This window comes from Scatophagus argus, chromosome 16 (assembly GCF_020382885.2).
Source record: "Scatophagus argus isolate fScaArg1 chromosome 16, fScaArg1.pri, whole genome shotgun sequence".
Classification (NCBI taxonomy): domain Eukaryota; kingdom Metazoa; phylum Chordata; class Actinopteri; family Scatophagidae; genus Scatophagus; species Scatophagus argus.
The window spans coordinates 9,567,544-9,587,486 of record NC_058508.1 but is presented as its reverse complement, the minus strand read 5'-3'; the positions used below and the strand labels follow the sequence as shown (position 1 = coordinate 9,587,486).

Sequence of the window (19,943 nt, the reverse complement as noted above, 5' to 3'; positions counted from 1 at the left end):
GTCAGAGCAAAGAGTCACACACCCGCAGAAGAGCAGAGAGGCTCAGTCTGTGACCTGTTAGCTTAAACACACACTTCATGTATGAGATAAATTTCCCCCCTGACGATACATAAACTGTTCCTTAAATTGCGCGTAAAGGGGCACAGAAACCTTGTCCAGAAACATGTTTCCTTTAAGAAAAGGCTATCGCAGGAATATCTTGAGAAGACCATCTCATATCATCATAAAGAAGGTAGTGCCTAATCCTTTTTCTATTTTTCTTTTACACCATCTTCTTCATCAACCCATTTGAGGAAGAAATGATCCAAGTCTCTATTTGTCAAGAACACACGATCCTATAAATAACCCAAATCCCTTCATTTAATTAGCTTGTCATACATGCCTGAAATGGTTTCATCTAGACTCCACACTCAAGTCTGAAAATTAACCTTGTCCTGCAGTGTTTGTCTCCCCCTAGTGTTCAAGTCCAGAAGAAGCGCGTCTCTCCAGCTCTGCGTGGCGACGGGACTAAATGACACACGCTCAGAGATCACTTATGTTGCATAGCTGTCATGTAATCTGTTGTTCCAGGCCTCATCACGCTGTGTGAATGGGCTGCTGCAGCCCCTCTGACGAGAACATAGTGATAAGACATTCATTCATTCATTAATACGTAGATGGAGCTGAGTGAATTGAACTGACTCATTTAATTCTGAAAGGAATCAAGAACAAGTGGAAAAAAGTGCATCTAAAATATCTCTTAAAAAAAGGCTGAAAAATGTCAGGCTCACGACAACAAATGCTCACGAAGCAGCACAGGCAAGCGGATATATTTTCAACTTGCATGCATTTAAAGCAGTATGTAAATACATTTTTGCAGGAGCTGTCTCATGCTTGACTTTAAATCCAGCAGACATATGTAGCAGAGTGACTTATTCCGTTCCTGTTGTGCATTTCTCTGCACGGTTTCTGAACCTTGAATCACACACTTCCACAAACCTTTGCTAATGCAAAATGGCAAAGCCAATTTCATACTTTCCTACACATTTCTGCCTTCTCTGTGCTGCTCTAATGGCAGTGACACAAAGCCAAAGTTACCGCTGCCACCGCTGAAAAATCATCAGCTAAATGATCCTCACATCTTTCCTGTTTGTCTCCTCTTGCAGCCCCCTCCTCACATGTCATAAAGCATAAAATCACTCTTGTTTAAAACAGCTTTGTTACAAACATCCAGCAGCAAGCAGCCTGCCACCGTGGCATTCATTAGCTGTGCTCTCGTCACAGTAATTTAATCATAGCAGTGATGCCCCCCCCTCAGTCTTCTCACACACACACACATAGTGCTATGGATTGTAATGAATGCAGTGAGAAGATGCGACATCCCACATTGGAGAACACCACTGATTCATGCTGTGCTTCACTGACACTGACACACAAACAGCAGAGAAAGAGAGAAGATTTGCTCTGCTGTCATGTCGCCGCTTCAGTACGAACAGCCCATCGCAGTGACATGTCCTTCTCAACACTCGGGTGAAGTGAGCTGCATAACGGAGGGGGGGGTGGGGGTGTGGGTAGAGGACTCACTGTGAAACCAACGCCGACGGTGGCAGTGAAGGACCCTGGGATGAACTTGCCCTGGTCGTACTGAACCACCAGAGAGGTCTTGCCCACTCCACTGTCTCCAACCAGGATTGTCTGCACAGAGAGTCACAGAAAGAGGCGACATAATGAATCCGGGCTCCTTCTGCTGCCTCCCAGCCTGAGGCCAGCACACTGTGTGGGCACATGGTGTAGGTTACTGCGCATCATGTTCATCTGTTGCTCAGTGCACAGCTTGGTGTTCTGTAATGCAGTGTGGCAGCTGGAGGTTGGCACAGTGCCTACAGGAGGGAAGGGCAATGTGCAGTGGTGAACTGGGCATGTACTGGAGGATGTGTGTGTGTGTGTGTGTGTGTCTGTGTGTGTGCACTTGGGCCTGAAACTGTATCAGAGATAGCTGCTCACATCTCAGGCTGACCCACAGGGACACACTGACCACAACTATCTCTGTTGCAATGGTAGAAAGTAAAGTACAGGACTTGAGTTAATGTACAATTCTGATTTAAGTTTTACCATTTTACTCCACTTTATACTTCTACTCCACCACAGTTAAGAGCAAAATTTTGTCGGCTACTTCTTACTACACTACATATAGACTGACTGACAGACTGAGACATTAATACAATGTGTTATTAAAGTTGAAACCATTAAAGTTTAAATCTCCCAACCCCTGATGTAAAGCAGTGTCCTGTTGTTGTTGATGTCAGTGAGATGTCAGCTGCTCCACCAACATCTGTTTTCATTTCAGTATTTGTTCAGGGCTCACAGAAACAAAATTATCCAGTATTTCAAAAAAAGAAAAACATTAAATAAAAAAAAACAACAAAAATTAGACAAATGTTTGAAAAATAAATACAATCATTCTTCAGATTTACATACGTGAGGCTTTGACAGAGTCAGGCATCATTATGTTATAATAAATCAGACAAAGGGGCCTCTTCAAAGATAATACTTTTACTTTTGAGACTTTATCTTATACATATAGTTTTAAATATGCAACTTTAACTTGAAATGGAATATCTTTTTACAGTTTTATTGCTACCTTTACTAAAGCACAGGATGTGAATGCACAAATCACAAAACAAACCACCAGCTCTCGTGGCCAAAGGTCGTGCGTCACCGCAGTACGGGATGCAGGCATCAATCGGCCTTGTCACCATGGTTATTGTCTCAATGTGGGGGCTGCTGGTGCACGCAGCCTCTTGACATTTATCCCCCCACCACCACCACCGTCCCCCGGCAGGGTGGCCCCTGCAGCCTGTCTCTCATCTGCAGTCTCAAAGAGCCCACATAAGACGCAGCATTACAGCATGCAGCGCTCTGCAGCTCGCAATATGTTCACTTTCATCACTGACATCCACAGCTTCCAAACATTCGACTCCCATTAAAAACATAACATCCTGACAGTTTGAGCAGATATACAGATATCTACAGGATATCAGAGACTCTGTGGTGCTTTAAAGTTGGATGTTTTGCAGAGCTCTCTTTGAAGATGCAGCCTTACAAAATGCTGAGCAAGAGCAACGTTTTTATACTGCAAATACAGAAAAAGCTTCAGAAATCCAGCTGAGAGACTGTGATCATTAAAAAAAAAAAAAAAAAGTACACAAGACATAAATAATCATAGATAATCTTTTATAGGAGGCTGTGGTTTTATTGTTGAATAGCAGGAATTGATAGTAAATGTTTTCTGAGGTTGACCACAGACGTTCCTCCACAGTGTGAGTGGGTACAAGGACAGATGAGTCCTCAAGTACAAATGATGCAGAACAGAGGCAAGTCGCTGTGTGCATGACGCACTGCTTGAAGGGGAGGTTGTGCAGCGTTTAACCAGCCAGTGTGAAATCAACATATTACTATTTCATGCCTCCTTCATCAAATGTTGATGGCGGCATGTGAACGTTCTCAGGACAAACACTGTTGGAAGAAAAGAGCAGCAGCGAGGGGGCAGTTTACCTCCAGGAAGCACATGCAAACTGAATACATGTATGAGGGTGGAGGTGGAGGGTGGAGGTTAATGTGGGAGGGGTCCTACAGCAGGGATAGAAATGCTGGAAATATGAGATTTCCCTGAGACGTTTGGGTTCATCAAGAATGAGCAGCAGCCATGTCTCATAATGAGATTGTCATGTCATGTCTCATAATGAGATTGTCGCCATGAAACTGATGAGAGGAAACCCTCACATGTGAGAGCCCAGTGAATCCACTCACTGGCAGTGTGTATGTAAATGTCTAGCTGGTAAGCCAGCAGTTAACTCACCACACAGCTTACTTAAGTAACATGTATTTCAAAGTGTTAAATATTGGTAAATACAGACAGTACAGTTGTTGATTAAAGCAGATTTGGTTGAGTTTCAGGAAGAATAACAGGCTCTTACTCTGATGGTTTTTTTTTGTTTGTTTGTTTTTTTATTAGGAGAAAAACACTTACCTGTGTGTGTGGGTGTGTGTATCATGCATACAAGCAGATTTGTGCATCTAGGTGAGGGAGATGACTCCTGATTTGCTGCATGTGATCATTTTGAGTTTTAATACTAATGCTGTACTCACCATGTGATGTGAAGATAACAGCGCAGCATTTAAAGGTGACGCTAATTCGGCTGAGGATTTTAACATGAAAAACAGAACTTCCAACCAACGTAAGAGTCCTGAGGGATTTTCTAGGTGAATTAATTTTAATAACCTGTCAACAGCAAAATGAATGAACTACTGTGAGTTTCTCTGTGAAATTTAGTAATTCATATACAGAGATGTTATGCTGGATTTCATTACACTGTGCAAGTGTTTTTTGCCTTTTGAGACCCTGGACATGTTTAAATGAAACGGCTGAAGAAGGTAAAATCTCTTTGACCTGCTCAGGGCTCATCAGCATATCAAATTTGTGATGAGGGTGTCACACAAGTTGTTTAAAAATTTCTTTGATTTTTTTTTTTCAGTAAAAAGTGTAAGTAGTGAAAAATGCCAATATCAATCTTTAAATATCTTTAATCTACTACACGTTGGCACTACATTTTGAACTTGCCAGAAGTGGTCACCTTATGCGTCATGTCTTCATTGTAAGGGAATGAAGACGCTGTGGGCGTCTGTCCGTCCTCCATGTCCGTGTCCACCGCGGATGAGCCGTACGCGCTGTCCGAGGACACCAGCTTCCTGTCCAGCTGCTCCTGGCACTCGCATGCGCCGTCCATCCCGCTTCTTCTGCAGTTTAATCGAGTTAATCAGGTGAAAAAACAACAACAAAAGAAACAAAGAACAAAAAACAGATGAGCTTCTGTCAACAAAGCAAACGTTTACACCTCCTCTTCATCACCTTCGTCCCTCCCTTTTCTGCATGTCCCCCTCCCCGGTTTATATCCTCATCAAAGACGTAAAACAAGCTCGGGTCGTGTGGTTTAAGCGCGCACACACCGGACTAAATATTAATACTGAAGAGACAAACACGGAGGTGTAAGTTTACAGTATTTATGAGGTAAAACCATGTCGTGCATTTCTACAAGGAAGTGACAACGAGGAGTTCAGCACCCTGGAGAGCGCTTCTGCTTTTCCTAAACATGCCCTAAACATGAGGAAAAAGACCTCCTCAACACAGAAAACAGGTAAGACAAAATAAGTGGGTTTAATATAAAACATCTTGTATATATATATAAAAACACCCACCAGGAATAAGGCAACCACCAGCTGAAGATGACAGGCGAGGTAGGAAGACACAGCATGACAACAACCTTCATTAAAGTGTGTTTTTTTTATTGAGTCTTCAGTCACGATGCTTATCCTACAGCCTCCCCACAGGCAATCAGTGACAGGCTGAAGCTCTCAGATAAAAGTCACGAAGTTCAGGATGACTCAGGACTGCTGCATGGACGGTGACAACAGTCCACCCGCCACCCCCACCCACCGAAATCAGGCCTGCTTCAGACGGCACTGAACAGGCCAGATACAACATAATCAGACAGGTTTTGTTGTTGTTTTTTTTGTTTTTTAAATAGTCTTATCTGGTACTGGAGATGAATGGACAACATACACACTTCCTCTCAAACAGTATAGAAAAATAACATCTGTTACACTGATTATTCTGCTCTCTCGTATCAATAAAACTGGGGCTTCACTGAAGCAACTGTGTTGTGCAAGTCAAACAAGGTCACTTAAAAACTCATATGGTGGCCAGCTGTTATTTAAGAACATAAAAAGGTCACATAAAACTGGAAATAAATTGCAAACTAAGACACAGACAGGGGGTTTCACTGTCAACTAAAAAGGTATTCATTGCACATCTCTGGAAGCTATGATCCCATAGTAAACAGCTCATCTTTTCAAGTGTGTAAAGGCAGCTTAGAGTCTCTTGATCATGTGAAAATAAAAACACAAACAAAAAGTGGTCTGTTCTCTTGGTTGGTGGACTAGGAGATTAGATGGACCTTATGAAATGACATGTGAACCATAACCAACCTCTGAAGCAAACAGAGCACACACTTTCACACACACTATTAATACTGCATACTAACTGGCACACAGGACGTAAAACCAAGTTTACAAATTAAAAGTCTTGCATTTAAAACAAAAGGTAGACATTTTAGTCATTTTATGTGCACATTCGCTGTCTTGTCAAGGGACAGATGAGCAGATGTTTGTGTGGTTATGGCTACCAGCAGGCAGTTAGGCTTGTACAAAGACAGGAAAGAGTTAGTCTTCCTCTGTTCCAAAGTAACAAAAGCCTCCTACCAGCAGAGCTCACTGACAAAATTTGTGAAAATGACAAATTGCTGTTTCATTGATGGGTATGTAGACCATTTCTTGGTAAGGACTATTTAAATAACATTAGTTAGTCCCAAACAAGGAAAAAGCATCAGTAAAATGGCACTTTTTTTGCACAGATTAAATAAACAAGTGAGCTACGGCTGATTTTATTACATTTGGAAGCCAGGTGAGCTGTTTCCCTCTGCTGGCTATTGGATGTAGCTTCACACAAGAGCAGAATCAAACGCCCGATTTAGAAAATTATTCCTTTAAAGTTTTATCCTAATTTTCTTCATCTTGCTAAACTGGTTTTTAAGAGTTCTGGAGCCAAGAGCACACCAAACTGATGGGATTTCACCTTTGAAACAACAGCTGACAAAAGAGTCTCAGCTTGAGAGCCAATTTCTCACAGAATGTTTCAGCTATAGCAAGATGTTTCGAGTCGATGTTGTCATTTATCATGGAAGAATTGTGAACGTTCACAAAACTGACAAAGTATCACATGTTCAAAAATGTTAAGACACGGTTAACAGAACTTAAAGAAAAGACTTAAGACTACAAACCTAAGAACCCTCACTTGCTTTGCTCATTTTTTTCTCCTAATACAGGTTGTAAGTCCAAGTATTTAGTGATGTGTCTGCAGGGGAGTGACCGTAGTGCAGCTATTTGCCCTACTGCAAAATGAAGTGATGTGACCTTATACATGACTTCTCACACTGTAACCAAGTGATCTCCGTGTAACATAATCTTACAGTAAAGTGCACTTCATCTGTCTGCTCCATATACTTACGCCACAATGCTTCAAAATAAGCACAATAATTAGATTCAAAGGTTCACCCTTGAAATGAAGACAGAACACAGCAAGGAGCACGTTGTTGAGTTTTGACAACTGCTTCCTGATTCTTTTAAAGCAGAGGCAAACTGAAAGCTGTGCATTCAAACATGCGCAGAGGATTCTTTTCAAACTCGAACCCTGACAAGCTCAGACTGAAAATCTGTGTGCCAGTAAAACAATACAATACATCTGACATGTAACCATTCAGAAAACAATGACAAAAGTCTTTGCGCTTGCAAATTACTTTGTGCAAATTTCCAGCAGTCGTATCCTCTTCTTTTAAAGTCTGTATTATCCCTGCACTGAAAATATCTCAACTGCTCAGTGCACTAAGTTGTCATGTTGTTTATGTGCCCTTGAGGTCTGCGTCAACCTCTGAGACAATATCCGGTTCACACAGGTTCTCCTGGAGCTGTCCGGTGCAGGTCCAGCTCCCTCAGTCTTCCTGCACATTCATCTACAGTCTCTCCTCTGTTGGGGCTACCTGATGCGGCCATCATTTTTGACTGGGCCCAGTTCAGATTTGGGGTCAGGGGACAAAGAACTCCAGGAGGTCTTGGAGCAAAGCCCCATGGCTGGGCAAGATGAAGTCTGTGTGGCGCACAGGTCGCCTGTAGCCCAGAAGTTCGCTACACTGCTGTCCACCCACGCTTCAAGGGGTTGACCCACCAGCTGGGCCTTACGCTGCGCCTCCTGCATGGCAGACTCCTGGGGAGGTAGCTTCAGCACAGAGCTCAACTGCTGGAAGCTTTGCTCCAGGTACAGGTTCCCTGGAGGGCCTGCATGGAGCCAGCTGTCCACGTCTGCAGTGGTCAATCAGATTTGCATACAAAGAGAAAATGAAAAGGGAAATGAGATTTATCACATTTAAATCGTCAATAAGGGTTAGGTACAGTGATATCATTTTTCTTATCTTTGACAATCCCATGCAAACATAATGCCTGTGTATCCAAAACCAGGTATTGTTCAGTCATCTTTGTTAGACATCCAATGCGGTAAAGAGGCCCACTATTGCAATGATGGCGTGTTCCTTCATTTAGAGACAGACTAACACATTGTTTTTTTGGTCTTTTGTGGGAATTGTCTCAAGAAGAAAAATACAGATTCATCTAAATCTCACCTTTGCGTAGTGGTTCCTTATCTTTGAAGGTTAAGGGCATGACAAGGAAGCGAACCTCTGCCACGCGCTCCCACTGTTTTAACACCCGTACAGTCCAGGTACCGGGCCGCAGCGGGCGCTGCAGCGGAGGTTTGTACTGAGTGTACTCCGCATCCACATCCACAGTGATGTCATACGAAGCTGCAACCACCAGAGCCGGGTCAATCCATACAATAGTGGCTGTGAGATTGGGACCGCGTGCCCACTTCTGGACTGCCAGCGGTTCACTCAAAGGGCCGACCACCCCGCCAAAGTTACGAAAGATTCTTTCTTTAGGATCCCACTCCGTGCCGATCTGTCAAGGAGAAAGACAAAAGGAATCACGGTCTTTGACTTTCATATTGTATTTGAGGACACAGTGAGAAAATATGTTGGCACCTTCTGTACTTGAAAAGTTAAGTTTTGGCCACATCAAGCCCTGATAAAACCACCCCACTTTTTTCATATCAGGAAGAAAATCCTCCTACACGGCAATTTTCTTAAGGTACCTTGATATCAAAAGCTGTAAAGCACAGAAACTTCAATGATAATGAAGAATCTTCATCTTCTTTAGAACAAGAGGACAAGACAAGAACTAGACTTACTTCCAGATTTTTGAGCCTTTCAAATTCTTTAAGGTTTGTCTCAAGGATCAGAGTGGCTTGGGGCACTGTCCACATCTCCAGTGTCTCCCTGACCTTTGAACCTACAGCCTGGACCTCCTGACGCACCAGGTATCCTTGGAAGCGGTCGTCATAAAAGTACAAGTGTACTGATAGAGGATAGCCTACTGGTTCGAACCTGCACAGAGTAGAAAAAAAATATCACAAACGAGATGAAAATCATTTCTATTCAGCATATAAATACATGTATTATATGCAGAATTCCTATGCATTCCTATGTTTGGGATTGTCAGGCCAACCCTCAGAAAATTTGCATTAACTCACAGTGACCATTCAGTTCACACTCCTATGCAGACAGTTAGACAATGCTCCACTGTCAAACATCTCTTCCCAAACTGGTGCTACCTGTACTCATTATTTTCCCCTCACTTTTAGGACACATTTGCCTGCCTGCTTCCCCATGAAAAACAGTCTGCTTGTATGATCAAGTTATTCTTAGAAAATTAAAATTTTAATATTAAAATTTTTAAAAAAGAACTCCATCCTTGTGTATCATGCAGATCCCAAAAAAAAGAAAGTTGTCTACAAACCTGCAGGCCTCTGTGTTGCTCTGAACAGTTGCTAGATTCCTGAGGCCCAGGCGAAAGAAAGACATGTAAGCAGTGAGAGCCACGTCACTGAGTGAGCCCATGCCATCCAACTGCTCGAACAGGCTCTCCCAGTACGCCTTAATGGCAACGGTGCCTGGAGCGTACTGGCCATACAGGTGAGTGTCCAGGATGTCTATGGCCTCTTGATTTACTGTTGACTCAAACTTACGGGCAAAGAATGTCGGACGGGTCAATTGCTGTGGATTAAAAAAGAAAACAGAAATAAGCCTATAAGACAATGAACCAAGCTGGGAATAATAAACATGGGAGATTGGGGAAAACACATCTGGTCCCCATCTGGATCACTCACCTGAATCCGAATGAGGTCTTGTGGTTTGAAATCATTGGGAGAGCAGCCACACCAGTCCACAATGTGCTTGTACTGACATTTGCAGCCCAGCTTACGATTCCAGTTGGTGACACGCAGGTTGTTGTCCACCAGAGTGTCACACATATGACTGTTCCCGAGCACCGTGTGGAAGAAAGACTGGGAATAAGGGGAAAAAAAAATGCATCATTTCTGCAGTGTGCTGTGCAACGCAAAGGCCGTGTACTGTGACAACCAGCTTTTATCCATTGACTTGAAATTGTGAAGGGGCACGCCTCTACAGCACCAAACAACAAGGAACCAACCACTGCACCTCCTCTGAGGCATTAAACAATACACTCAAATAAACTCAAATGAACCCTACTCTCGTCTGGCACCTCTGCTGCACACTGCGCCTGAAAGCTTAAAGTATTACACTATCTCTGCTGCTAGGCTCCTCTGACTTGGCAGGGGAGGACGAGCATGAGACAGACTTGTATATCAAACTGTCTGTCACAACCACAAGAGATAAACAGACCACCTAAGGCTTACTTACCTCAGCAGGGAGCAGAGCGTAGGAATAGAACTGCTTCAGACCCGACACCAGGTCATCCTGGGAGTTGATGACGTACTCCACAAAGCGGCGGGTGAGCGCAAACCAATCAGAGCCGCCTGAGACCTCCAGGCCTTCTGGGATACTGCGTTCGCCGAGACGCCACATGTGGTTGTCACACTCGTGGAAAAGACGGTCAAGGCCCTGCTTCTTAATAAACCTTCAACACAGAGCACAGTTTAATTGATGTGTGGAAGAGAAAATGCTATTTCCAGCAATCATCAAAGTAAGAAATCAAAGAAACCATTTTTGTCTGAGCTGCTAGGCTTTATTAAATAATGATAGAAGAATTAGTTCATCATTTTTTTCCTACTGTGTGCATGTGGAGTTTAAAATGTTTTATTAATTTGTCCCATTTGTTGCTGCAGACTCACGACAATATCGCCACAGGATCCACAGAGTGAGCTTATGTCCATGCATCGTTTACCAAAATCACTGAGTAAATACAAATTGCTCCCTAAATAACTATTAAAAAAAAAACAAACAAATTATAAGACCAACTATACCAAACTATCCCTTTAATTTACAGAGGGGAAACAGTTAAATGAAAAGAGTTAAATGTTTCATCAACCAAAAGTGTGTTTTAGCTACTAGTGTACCTTACAGCTGGTATACTCACCGGGCATTTTCTCTCCCGTGGGACTTGAGGAAATTCTTGTCTCTTTGCTGCGACAGGAACGCAACCAGTTCATCATTGGTCCTGCAGGAGAGTGTTCAGGTGAGAATGGAAAGAGAAGAAGAAAAAGAAAGAACAGGCAGTTCAAGATAGAAAAAATTCCCCCAAGATTACTTGGAAATAAACTGCTGATAATATCCATGAGTGAAGTCGGTTACTTTGGTCAGTGTGTACCCACCCAATCTGAACATAAAAGCAGCCCAAAGAACAATTTCGACACAAAGAAGCCAAACAAAGCTGATGAACAAAAAAGAAGACAGTTTACTGCCAACTCTATGATTTGATGATCAAAACAATTCATTTAATGCTGCTACCAGCTACCCTTTTGTTCCTGCTGCTAATTTTTAATTTTGCAGTAAGAGTCACAGTCACTGTAGGCAAGAGAGGAAATCAAATTTCCATGCAGTATTGAAAGATTAAACTATCAATGAGAAAGGGAATCAACACAAAGTAGAAAAGTTGTCAAGGTCAAGACTGATGCCAGCAACAATATTTACAATGAACATACTGTATTTAACACTTGAATGGAGTTAAAGGCAGCAAGTACGAAGTTATACAGGGATACAGGGACATTATACAATCTTGCTCTGCTGGACCAACCTGGTGGGGAAGTCTGTGGCGCTTAGGTTGATGAAAAAATCCCACTTCCAGTCCAGCATGGAGAGCAGGTCCTGCATACTGCGGAGGTAGGCCTTCAGTAGGCTGGCACCACCCCAGATGGTGACCATCCGCCAGGGCGTGGCTCGTATGTTTGGGTACTGCTGGGCTATCTCAAGCACCTCCCGGTGCATGTAGCTGGACCGCTGAAGAATTTCAAAGCAAAAGGTCAAACAGCTAATTGAGTCAAAACTGTGCTCACTGCAGCTAAGCATGAAGAAATGGCTCATGTTGAGAGAAGAGAATTTGATCTAAACCGAACAACAGCCACATGGTGCTTTGTACTATGGGTCACTGAGATTATAGAAAGAGAAAATTAAGAAGAGCTATTTCTCTCTCGAACTGGCAAGACCCAACGCTAAGAGGAACTGAGCTTAAGGGATTCACTGTTAAAAAAAAAAAAATTAAGAAAAAAAAGGGAAAGAAAAAAGAAAAAACGTCAAATGGGGATTAAACTGCAGCGGGGGATGGAGGATGAGACAGAAGAAGTCAGAGAGCTCAGCAGCTGTCAAGCTTTATGCGGAGACATTAAAAGGTGGTGGGAGGTGCAGGTACGAGTGAGCATGTGTGACCGTTTGATTGCAGAAAGCCAAAATCTGTAAGTTCAAATAACCTTTGGTTTTTTTTTAAATTTCCTATTGAAGTTAAATTACATTAATTATCAACTAATTAACAAGCAGCCTTTTTTCCAAGCAAACACAGCTAATAAAAGGTTCTGAAGTGACAAATGGGCACTTTAACAGAAAAAGGCACATTGAAATTAGCTGTTTGGGGATGTGAAGTCTAATTGTGTTTAGTGAAGCACAAACTGTGTGCACAAGAGCCATGCCAATGTGTTGCTTAGACAAGTGACTCCTGTTCAAAAGCCTTAAATTTAGCCAGGACTTTTTCAGACATTGCAAGAATGTGTGCGGTATCCTGACCGTGTCCAACCCACAGAGAGAAAAGGCAACAGAATGACTCACAAAGTCACAGTCCTCATTCGCAGACAGCAGGGCAAAAAATAGGTTTGGGTAGTGGAGTGCAGAGGAGCTGGCAGACTGATTCCAGTACAACCTGACCTGCTTTACAGCCTCATCTCTCAAACAGGTTTTTGCCTCAAAGATAAATGAGGTGCTGTTGGAAAAGTGTCTAAGACGGCATCTATGGTGAGACTGTCCTACTGACTTCTTATTCATTACTGCCTCCCGTGAGCCTCTCCACGGTCCCTTGGCAGCAGAACAGACCAACTCCGCAGGACTCGACAACCTTTCCGGCCACGCAGGTGCACTGACAACGTGCACCTGTTTCTCTGCTGTGTGCGCTGAAAACACCTGAGGCTCAGTTTCGCCACTCAGTCATACATTTGTCTTTTGCCTTCCAGCTGCACATGAGAGCAGACTTTTCCTTCCCAAATCCAGCCTCTAAGAATAACCACACTTTACTCTATCCAGGCTAATCCCCTTTAACACACTGTGGGACCTGCAGGATAAATTTGACTTTCATAATGCAAGAAGACCCAACCGACACAAGCATGTCTGACTGTAGCCAGCACCAAGCAGGTTGCCAAATACTCTTCAGCTTGAGCATAAATAAACAGTACTGTAAGCTAGTATCACTAGCAGAACCTTTTCCAGATGTGATCTCTTCCAGACAGAAGAATAAATTGTCTCTTATTTGGATTACACTGGTCTGTGTGTAAGCAAGGACAGCTGCACATATAATGGAAAGTGTACAGTATTACTCCTTTTAGGGCTTACCTTGTCCACATGGATATAGTAGTAGTGGTCACGGTGATATATGGCTTTGATGAGTCGTTTGAGCTGTCGTACAGCGCGACCGTGTACCATCAGAACGAAAGCCACTCTGACAGGGTTCTCCACTTTGGACAGGCTATTGTCCAGCTCACCAACAGCCTGGACCTGATTAGATACACCTGGCCAAAGAAGACGGAGACATAAAGGACTGACTCAGTGGGGTCTTGAGGGTTTCAAAGACAAGTATCTATGATTGCAGAGACAGACGCAGTACAATGGATAATATTTGCTTTTAAAAGGTTACATTAAAGGTTAATGTATGAAATGCACAAAAATAAAAGGGAGTGATGACATTTTGTCCTTAATTGTAATTTTTCCACCATCAAAGCTTCCCACACACATAAACGCTGCCAGCTGTGTTCACTGGTATGCACAAATCAGGCGTGGGTTGTCCCACTAAACAGTGTCCCACTGGACAACAGTTGTGTACTACAGCTAAACACAAGTTTACTGTGTGTTAACAAAAAAATCTGATACTTGCAATTTGATTGGCTGCCTTTGACATCTAACAAATCAAATGTTGTTTTTAGGATTTTACGAGAACAAATCCCACAGGCCTAAAAAATATTCTAAAGTATGTGAATGTCCTTCATTTAGACTTCCGAACTGTACACCACACTCTCTTCAAATAAACATTTTGTCATGATAGGTTTACATGAAGAGACAGTATGATTATATTTAATTATCGTCTAGTGAAATAACTGAAAAAAGAAAAGAAAATTCACAACACAGTTTTGGGATTTTTGATTGAAAAATCAATAGGTCAGTAAAAATTAGACAAATAAATGATCAGCAATCTCACTGTGTAGATTGTCTACAAACTTAGCATCATGAACACATGCCACAGGGTCCTCACCGAGCTGTGGGCAGAACTGAGGAAGTGCATCTGGCATGAGCTGCCCGGCCTGATGCTGACAAACAATGTTAGCAATCTCCTGTCTGCACTGCTGTGAGCCGGCGCGATGAAGGGCAGACAACGCATCCTTGCCTATGATATCGCATTTAGGCACAAAGTCACTGCTGGGGGCTTGGTGTGCTCCGTCCACACTGCCCGGCTCCCCAGCTATGGCGGCAGCAGGTAACTTGGCCGCCCCATCAGTGACTCCTCGGGTGTCGCTGAAGTTACGGCTGCTGGACAGGTCATGGAGGACCACACCATCCAATCCAGTTCTTGTCATCCCCCGCTCCTGGGGAGACTTGTGCCTGATGCTGGACTTTTCTCCTTTGCGGCTGGTTCCTCTCCTTAGTGCACTGGCTGCTGTGCCACCCGTCCTCTCCAACCTTCCACTCCATCTGCCCTTGTTCCTCCCTGACTTTTGTTTATCCCAAAGTGCAGTGTCTCTCTTGGCGTCCTGGCTGTTGTGGTCAGGCAGCTTAGACTGTTGTATTTTTCTCTGAGGAGAGGGGGGGGGGTAAAGAATGAGACATACACAGAACAAAAACACATTTTAAATCCAGGTATGCTGTATTCCATATGAACTTCTTGAACAAACAGTACTAAGGGGAGGTGTTGATTCAAAATCCAAGAATGACATAAGGTATACAAAGACCACTAAAACAACAACTGAAAAGGCCTAGAGGGAAAGATGTGGTATTTATTTGGTTTTGGTTTTTTCATTTCTCTGATATGGGTTATTTTTAGCTGAGCCTCTGCCTTTTTGTGGAGCTAATCTGCAAAACGCAGCGCTCACACTCACTCACACACACACACAGACTCACTGTAGAGACCTCAACAAACCTCTTGTCTGCACCCTCCAGTTGAAAATGCAGGAAAATATATCCAGTGCATATGTCACATGTTCTTTCTCTCTCTCTCTCTCTCTCTCACACACACAAAAACACATAAAATACAGAGAGAAAAACTGAGCTGAAAAAATAAATAAATAAATAAATCTTTAACATCAAAGCATTTCATCATGACTTCATGATCTGTGTGTGGCATTTACATTTTCTAGACTCCTTCAAATGTCAAGACGTGATCCTCTTACAGTATATCCGCTTTGAAGTAATAAAATTATTCAAGTGTCCCATAGTAGCAGTATTAGACTATAACACCCAGAAATCATTTGTCATATAGATAGAGACAGGGTGTGTTGAGCTGTGCATTCCTGCAATAGAAAATTGTAGTTAATATAAAAAAAAGAGCTAGAACTTATCTAAAATGTATGTAGACTTTTCATCTGTTTTTTTTTTCCTTTTTTTTTTTTTTTTGTCCAGTGTTGGATACATCACAACCATCACTAAAAGGGGGATAAATAAAAGAATTCTGTTTCTGATTCTGATTCCTACACTTTAAATGTCATAAGTGTATAATACCATTTTAATGCAACTATATAGAGAGAATAAGTCTTACTGGAGCACAAAGCACACCTCCAAAACCCGAAAGCATGCTTTGAAAAAATGACTTGAGCCATTTTTAAATCTCCTAGCCAAACAGCATCACAGCTTTGGTGCAGCAGATTACTGAATAACACAAAAAGCCCTTCAAAATGTGCATTTGGAGAAGAGGAAGAAGAACAGTGAGTGGGCTGAGAGCTTTCTGCCTCTGTCAGACGATATGGCAGAATGCAAGCTAGCTCGACTCGCGCCGCTGGCACGCTAACAGCGCAGAAACGGTGGGAACAGAAGAGGGAGTGGGGCTGTGTGGCAGGACAAGGAGCCAGATAATACATTGCCAATAAGCCAGCTGCCAACCAACACAGAACAGTCAGCAAACGACTGCCAACTGCATTCTCAAACCCATTACAGTAAATGGCATTGTGGAGCCCAGTTACATAGCAGTCATTGCAGTGCAAGCTTCTTTCAGTGAGCTTACATGCACTTAAGGTTGTCACGAAAAAGAGCATTTTAAACTTTGATACTGTGGGCAGACGGATTATCGGTATGGACGATTATCAGGTCCAATATTAAGCATTTTGTGTCACGAGTAATAGCCTATCAACATCAATCTGAATATGCATAGTGACAATAGTTATAAAATAAATGTAGTACAATGTTTGCTTTGAAAATGTAGTGAAGTGGAAGTATAAAGTAGAAAATTGAAATACTCACGTAAAGCGCCTCAAAACTGTACTTAAGTACAGTGCTTGAGTAAATTTTTTTTCAGTTAGATTCCATCACTGGTTATTCTAAATTGACACTTAGACTACAAATATCGGTTATCAGTCTCCTTAACACCGTTGCGTCATTGTAAAACGGTGGTTTTCCGATTTCTGTCTTAATCTGATTTCTCAGAAATCCATTTTGCAATGCATGTAAGCGGGGTCATTGCTAGGGGAGGCCTGCTAAACCGCAAAGCTAAAAACCAGCAATGATATACACAACTTTGTATTCCAATTTTAGTCTCAGTTTTGGTGCAGACACAAATTGTGACATTAAAGTACTTCATATTTTGGGAACTAATTACAATAATAAAAGAGTTGTTCTCAGCATCGTGCAAAATTTTTAAGTATTTCAAACTTTCTTCAATAGGGATATTTTAATTCTGCACAGTTAATACAAACATTTTAATGAAGATGTATGCATTTTGTCTGCAAAAAATGATAAAGAAACTCATTTTATAGCCACAAGAGTAAATGTTCCCACACAGAAGACAAGCATACAGCAGGGGCTAATGTTTCAATTTTCCTTATCAGTCGTTTTCACAACTTTCAATTAACACCATCATGTCAAAAATGTATTGATTCAAAGGCAAGCCAAGCAGAGTCTTTACTTTTCAATTAAAGCGGAGTGAAACCATATCAGCGTTGCCATCTGCTGAAGTGGGAAGCAGCAGCAAGCACTCCCCTCCATAGGAGAGCGCAAGAAAGCAGAGGTTGACACAAGGATGGCAGAGTCTTATACTGTCCTCAACATCCTTTTCCTCTTCTGTACAAAGGCTTTAACTTCATAAATGAGGCACAGCAAGCCACTAATCAGAGCAGAGACAACAGAGCATGGACAAATCCAGCCTTAGCGCCATTCAGAGGTGGTGATGATTGACATGCTTTCTTAAGCCTGAAACGTGAATCTGAGTCTCCGAGCATTCCAAGACCTTGTGCACGGACATTTGCATAGATGTCTGCCAACATACTTTCGCATCAAGGGTGAGCAGCAGTGTCATATTTCTGAAGCGAAGTTCACAAGGAAGGAATGAGACCTGTCTCCACCTCTTTAATTATTTGTGAAAAAAACTAACATTGAAATTAGATTACTGATAAAACAATGCATGTAGTTGTGTTGAGATTAATGAGGTCTGCACTTCTGCTCCTTTAGAGTCCAATGCACACTACAGTTAACCACAAACCTCTTCAGACATTCCTCTGTATCTTTGCTGAAGCATGTTTAAGCCTGAATGCACCTGATAAGGAATCAGCAATCCTGGAGGCTTATAATGCAAACAGGTGATAGAAGTCAAAAGGAACATTACTTCTGCAATATGATGAACGACACATCTCATTTCCTATTCTGTCACAATGCTGCATTTAACTTTGCAAAAAGGAGAAAGATTACTTTATCTAGACTAGTGACACTCTTATCAAATGACAGCTTCTCGCTGTGAATTAGCTTTGTGTTTACTGGCCCACATCAATGTCTTTTTGGACAGAGTTCACTGAAAACAGAATCATGATCGCTCTTTTCCCCTTTCTGATAAATGTCCTTCTGCCACTGAAGCCACCGCATTACATCTGCTGCCTGCCTCACCCTCCAGGTACAGATCTGCAATCCATCTATGTCAGGAGGAATTTTATACACCTTACAAACTTGCATTATCACGATAGGCAGACAGCACCATTCCCAACTCAGGTTCCAGCTTGCATTCCTTTGACTCGGTCCTGCACAGGTCACATCTGTTAACGACTCTCCATACCTTATTTAGGGGAGGAACATGAAATGCCTCAAGGTAGTGTGCTCCAGGTGTGTATGGGGGGGGGGGGGAAGAGATGAGCTAATGTTAAATAAACTGTTTCAGAGGTGTGCAGTGGAGGCAACTCTCTGTTTAACTTTAGCCTTTATTTACCCCTGGGACATGCTTCCTCTCTGGTATGATTCAAAGATTAGTGAAGGTCACAGGGAAAGAGCAGCCTCACAGGGAAAAGCCTCTAGTGAACATAAATGAGTGAGAATGGCAAAAATAAAGTAGAACAGACTCTGAATATCCTGGCATGTAGCGAGTCAGCTTACACTGATGAACTGTTAACGATCAACGCGTCATTACGCAGTAAGTCCCCAAAAAGTTGCATCACCTCACAGACATCCTCTTGTGTTTCTGTGGGAAAAACGGGTTTGTCCGTTTCCTGTCTGCCCATCATTACATTCTTCTCAGTGACTCAGTGACCATCACCCGTGCGAGGACCACTGCTGCTCCTTAAACAACTTAACTAATCTCACATGTAAAGAGTACTATCTGTACCAGTACATTAATAGTTATGAACATGTGGCACAGTGTACTGCACTGTTCTGGTCTGATGCTGTGGTCACAGACAGAGGAGACAGGGATGATCCCATTGTACTGAAATGTTTCGAGGTAGTGCTATTCTCCAACCGCTAACTTGGCTAACGTCAGCTAACGTGACCGTATCATAACACACCGCGAGCTAAGCAAAGCGCTAACGGCTAGCACTACAATTAAACCCACTCGAATGACTATCGAGACAGAAAAAACTGGCGGGGCTGTAGCTCACCTCCGCCTCGCCTTCTTCCAAACTTCTCAGACTCCATACCACAAGCCCTTGGATCAGAAGGATAGTCAATGCGGCGGCAATTGCTAGTTTATATCGTCGGAGGAGCTTCTGCACTCGAGCGCTGGCCACCATTTTTTCGGCTCCGGCTGACTAGGAGGCGAGGAGCGCGTGCCGGGAGAATTCTGAACTGCGCGCGCACGAGATGTCGCTCGCAGTCCTCAAGTTGCTGCCAAGTTTGTCATTTCGCTTGGCCGTTTCATTGTTTTGAGTGTTTTACGCATAGTGGAAGCCCCGTAGTCCCTTGTCTGTCACACAGCGATGTGTAAAGATAAGAAAAAATAAAATACAGTTTGATTTTTGCGGAGTCAGATTAATGTGCAGCAAAATACAATTTAAAATAGACATAAAAGAGAAAGAGAGAAAGATTCCAGGAAAGAAAGACCTTTTGGTTGAACTGGAGGAAAACACAGACACACACAGGGGGCACAGTGATCAGTCACATTTACGTTATTCACAAGCAAAAATTATGTACCACCGACTTATTCTGAAAACGTCAAATCACAGTATTTGTTGGCAATTTACATGTCTGCTACAAAACTCGTACAATGTCAAAGATTTCAGTCTCTAAAAAACACACACTGTGTTGCCAAGATAACTAATTTGAAACATTTTC

At 42.6% G+C, this 19,943-nt stretch overlaps 1 protein-coding gene across 1 annotated transcript; it reads right to left on the bottom strand.

The window, feature by feature from the left end:
• Nucleotides 1-5,290: 5,290 nt before the first annotated feature.
• xylt2 (xylosyltransferase II) lies at nt 5,291-19,480 on the bottom strand. The gene is made up of 11 exons (XM_046415763.1): nt 19,271-19,480; nt 14,464-15,001; nt 13,551-13,726; nt 11,755-11,957; nt 11,098-11,178; nt 10,422-10,638; nt 9,869-10,045; nt 9,499-9,755; nt 8,891-9,086; nt 8,268-8,601; nt 5,291-7,950 (listed from the first exon to the last, which is right to left on the bottom strand). The coding sequence occupies exons 1-11, from the start codon at nt 19,400-19,402 to the stop codon at nt 7,628-7,630; spliced, it is 2,634 nt and encodes an 877-aa protein (XP_046271719.1). The 5' UTR covers nt 19,403-19,480; the 3' UTR covers nt 5,291-7,627.
• Between the last annotated feature and the right edge of the window lie 463 nt (nt 19,481-19,943).

What these genes read in the sequence shown, in the direction of transcription:
- xylt2 (XM_046415763.1), bottom strand. Translation starts at nt 19,402, where the DNA reads ATGGTGGCCAGCGCTCGAGTGCAGAAGCTCCTCCGACGATATAAACTA. An exon ending in TCAGTTCTGCCCACAGCTCG is followed by an intron (nt 13,727 to 14,463) that starts GTGAGGACCCTG and finishes TTCTTTGGCCAG; the next exon opens with GTGTATCTAATCAGGTCCAG. An exon ending in ACTATATCCATGTGGACAAG is followed by an intron (nt 11,958 to 13,550) that starts GTAAGCCCTAAA and finishes GAAATTCTTCAG; the next exon opens with CGGTCCAGCTACATGCACCG.